The following is a 3,702-nucleotide window of genomic DNA, read 5'->3' on the forward strand; positions in this document are numbered from 1 at the left end:
TGCAGACAGACACACTCTGGGCTGAAAAGGGTACCACGCGTGCTTTTTTTTCCATCACGCGTGCGGCCTTGGAAAGTACCTTTCCTGAGGCCTGTGGCTGGCCTGTCGCCTTGTCAATCTGGCCAGACGTTTTTGAAAAAAGATACTAAGCCACTAGATACGAAGTTGCAGCTGCCCTGTGAATAAGCGGACTGGAGGTGACACTGGCTGTAGGGCGCGGAAGGGCACTCGGGCTTGGGCAGGGGCGTCCACCTGCGAGCGCAGCCGTGCGCCTTTGCGGGAGGCTGCAGGGCGCCGGCGGGAGGCCGCCTCTGTCAGGGCTTCCTCAACCCAGCCTGCCCGCGTCGAGCGGCCACTGAATGCGGTTGGCCCGTCACCTTGAAGCTATTTCAAGCACACAGGTGTAGAGAGTGAGCCATATTCCACTATCTCATCTGGCCAGGAGGTCAACTTTTCCATGCTTCTTTTTGTTCACAACCCTCCATGTAGACATGAGATCTGAAAAGGGACCGGCTCTTTCTCGTTCCACATTTTGAGCAGATCCCCGTTTCCAGAAGTTGTGGTTCATGTTTTTAGATGCTGCAGGGCTAATGATTTTCTTCCGTTTCTTGTTCCCCACTCTCCTTCCCTTCCCCTCCGCCAGGAAGAGTGCCTGTGGCCTTCAGACAGCGCCGTACCGCGGCCGGGCGCTTCGGAGGTAAGGGGCCCCAGGAGGTGCGGGCTGGGGTGGGGAGTGAGGGGGCATGTCCCTGCCAAGTCGGGTGGAAGGGGCAGGGGCATTACCACGTGGGCTGATACTTTTGGACGAAGGCATTGCCTGGAACTTTGGTCAAAAGCAGGAGGGGATTTTTCCTAGAATCTTCCAAGGATTATTCGTTCTAGTCTAAATCTCCTTACCAAAAACAATTTGTGAATTACTGATCTTTACATGATTCCATAAGCTTCTACTAATGTGCCTTGGCAAGTGTGGGCATAGTTTATAAATATCATAGCGTGATTCATTCCCACATCTCCAAGTGTAATAATGCAGATTTTAAAATAACATTTTTTTTGCTTTCAAGTTAAAAATAATGGTGTGCGAGAAATCAATATCTTTATGTATGTGTGTAGATATGTGTGTATATTAAATGCATGTATATACACATATATTACACACACATATACATCTATGCATATATGCATGTGTGTGTGTATATATATGTATATAAAAGAGCCGTCTCCTAGAAACTGGGATGGTAGAACAAATGAGAAGATATTGTAAGAAATGTACAACCTGGGTTAATTTTGGAAAAAGAAATTACTATAATCATATCTACTTGAGTACAAAACATTTTTCATGTCAGTGACTAAAAATAACTATAGGAAACTTTTATTCAGATTCCAAATAACTGGAAAAGTCTAGGAGCCAGAAAGAAAAAACAGTCATTGGCTGGGCATGGTGGCTCTTGCCTGTAATCTCAGCACTTTGAAAGGCCGAGGCAGGCGAATGGATCACGAGGTCAGAAGTTCAAGACCAGCCTGGCCAAGATTGTGAAACCCCATCTCTACTAAAAATGCAAAAATTAGCCGGACACAGTGGCAGGCACCTGTAATCCCAGATACTTAGGAGGCTGAGGCAGGAGAATCATGTGAACCTGGTGGGGGGAGGGAGCGAAGGTTGTAGTGAGTTGAGATGGCACCATTGCACACCAGCCTGGGCAACAGAGTAAGTCTCTGTCTCAAAAAAAATTTTTTTTAATAAAAATTAAAAAAAAGAAAATGCAGTCATTTTGGGGGGATTCGTTTAAAAAAGTAATTGGTTGGGCAATAATCTCTAAGTAATGAATAAATCGACCCAATGCTTTGTATCTGCTCTGCATATCATTGTGTGAAGTTATAACTTCTGCTTACTTGGAGTCCTGGCCAATGGTAACTCATGCCTGTAATCCCAGCACTTTAGGAAGCTGAGGTGAGTGGGTCACTTAAGCTCAGGAGTTTGAGACAAGTCTGGGAAACATGACAAAACCCCATCTCTCTTTTAAAAAAAAATTAGCCAGGCCTAGTGGCATGCACCAGTTGTCCAGCTACTCAGGATGCTCAGGTGGGAGAATTGCTTGATTCCAGAAGGTTGAGGTTGCAGTAAGCTAAGATGGCGCCACTGCACTCCAGCCAAGGTGACAGAGCCAGACCCTGTCTCAAAAAAAAAAAATTAAGATGAAAAAAATAAATAAAAATAAAAACTCAGAGCGCCTTGTTACTTTTCTGAATCATAGGTTCTAGGTTCTAGCGCTGGCAGGGACCTGAGAAAGTAGGCAGCCCTGTCCTGTCCTCATAAGTTATGGAAAAGCTGAGGCCTGGGCGAGGCCGCTGATGATTCAAGTGCTGGCCGCAGTGCTCTTCACCCTGTGACTCTTGGAGTTCCTAGTGTGTTCTGTTTGAACCCTTGGAAAATGCACACGTAGCACGCACAGTAACTCCCAGGAGCCCAAGCTTTCAATTACCCACAGCTCTCCATTGCTCAGCCCTCCTGGATGCGCTGGGATTTGGCAAGGTGAGTGGTCTGTCATAAGGAACATAAGGAATCAGAAAAGTAAGCTTTTTTCTGGAATTGGATTTTCCTGCTTTTTCTGGGAGATGGTGTTCAAACTGGTAAGAACACAGACCAAGTGTGACTCTCCTTGATTCTGTTACATTTATGGTCATCATTGCACCCAAACTGCCTTCAAGCCTCTCCTCTTTTCCTTCCAGATCATGCATGCCCTGCAGTCCAGGGACAGGTTCACAGCTCCGTCCTTCATCCAGAGGGATCGCTTCAGCCGCTTCCAGCCCACCTACCCCTATGTGCAGCACGAGATTGATCTTCCTCCCACCATCTCCTTGTCCGATGGTGAAGAGCCACCTCCTTACCAGGGGCCCTGCACCCTGCAGCTCCGGGACCCTGAACAGCAGATGGAACTCAACCGAGAGTCCGTGAGGGCCCCACCCAACCAAACCATATTTGACAGTGATTTGATAGACATTGCTATGTATAGTGGGGGCCCGTGCCCACCGAGCAGCAACTCGGGCATCAGTGCATCCACCTGCAGCAGCAACGGGAGGATGGAGGGGCCGCCACCCACATACAGCGAGGTGATGGGCCACCACCCAGGTGCCTCTTTCCTCCATCACCAGCGCAGCAATGCACACAGGGTCAGCAGACTGCAGTTTCAGCAGAACAACTCAGAGAGCACAATAGTACCCATCAAAGGCAAAGATAGGAAGCCTGGGAACCTGGTCTGATTTCCTCCAATGTGCACTTCAGCTGGAGAAAGAAACCGAGGAGGGAAGCGGCCGCTGGGCCCCTCCTGCGCACAGTGTTGTTCAGTTTTACGTGGTACAAATAAGTAAAACCAAATGAGCAAACATGGCCTTTGTTTCTGATTCCTTTTAGGGGAATTGCATGCAAACTAGACTGAAATGATACAAACTTCCACCTGGTCTGACTGCAAACAGTGTTTGGGGACAGGGGTTGGGATGGGGGTGTGGGCAGGGGAAAACAGAGAAAGGGATGCTTTGAAGATATCATGAAATAAAACCCACAGAGATACTTGGTTTATTTAATTCTGAAAGGAGACTTTGCAGATAAATGAGGCCAGAATGGCCTGTTTTATAATTAATTGAATGAAGAAGGAAGGATTATTATATATTCTTGTGGGGAAGAACCAGCCAGTTTGCTTTTTCTCC

The 3,702-nt window shown here is 47.5% G+C and overlaps 1 protein-coding gene across 1 annotated transcript; it reads left to right on the plus strand.

Moving 5' to 3' along the window:
• The first annotated feature begins 359 nt into the window (after positions 1 to 359).
• On the plus strand, positions 360 to 3,383 carry LOC135276041 (low-density lipoprotein receptor class A domain-containing protein 4-like). The gene is made up of 3 exons (XM_064379001.1): positions 360 to 401; positions 644 to 697; positions 2,728 to 3,383. Exons 1-3 carry the CDS (start codon positions 360 to 362, stop codon positions 3,256 to 3,258), a joined length of 627 nt encoding a protein of 208 aa, XP_064235071.1. The 3' UTR covers positions 3,259 to 3,383.
• Positions 3,384 to 3,702: the final 319 nt, after the last annotated feature.

This window comes from Aotus nancymaae, unplaced genomic scaffold, assembly GCF_030222135.1.
Source record: "Aotus nancymaae isolate 86718 unplaced genomic scaffold, 86718_ANA_hifiasm-v0.15.2.pri h1tg000020l, whole genome shotgun sequence".
NCBI classification, from domain to species: Eukaryota; Metazoa; Chordata; class Mammalia; order Primates; family Aotidae; genus Aotus; species Aotus nancymaae.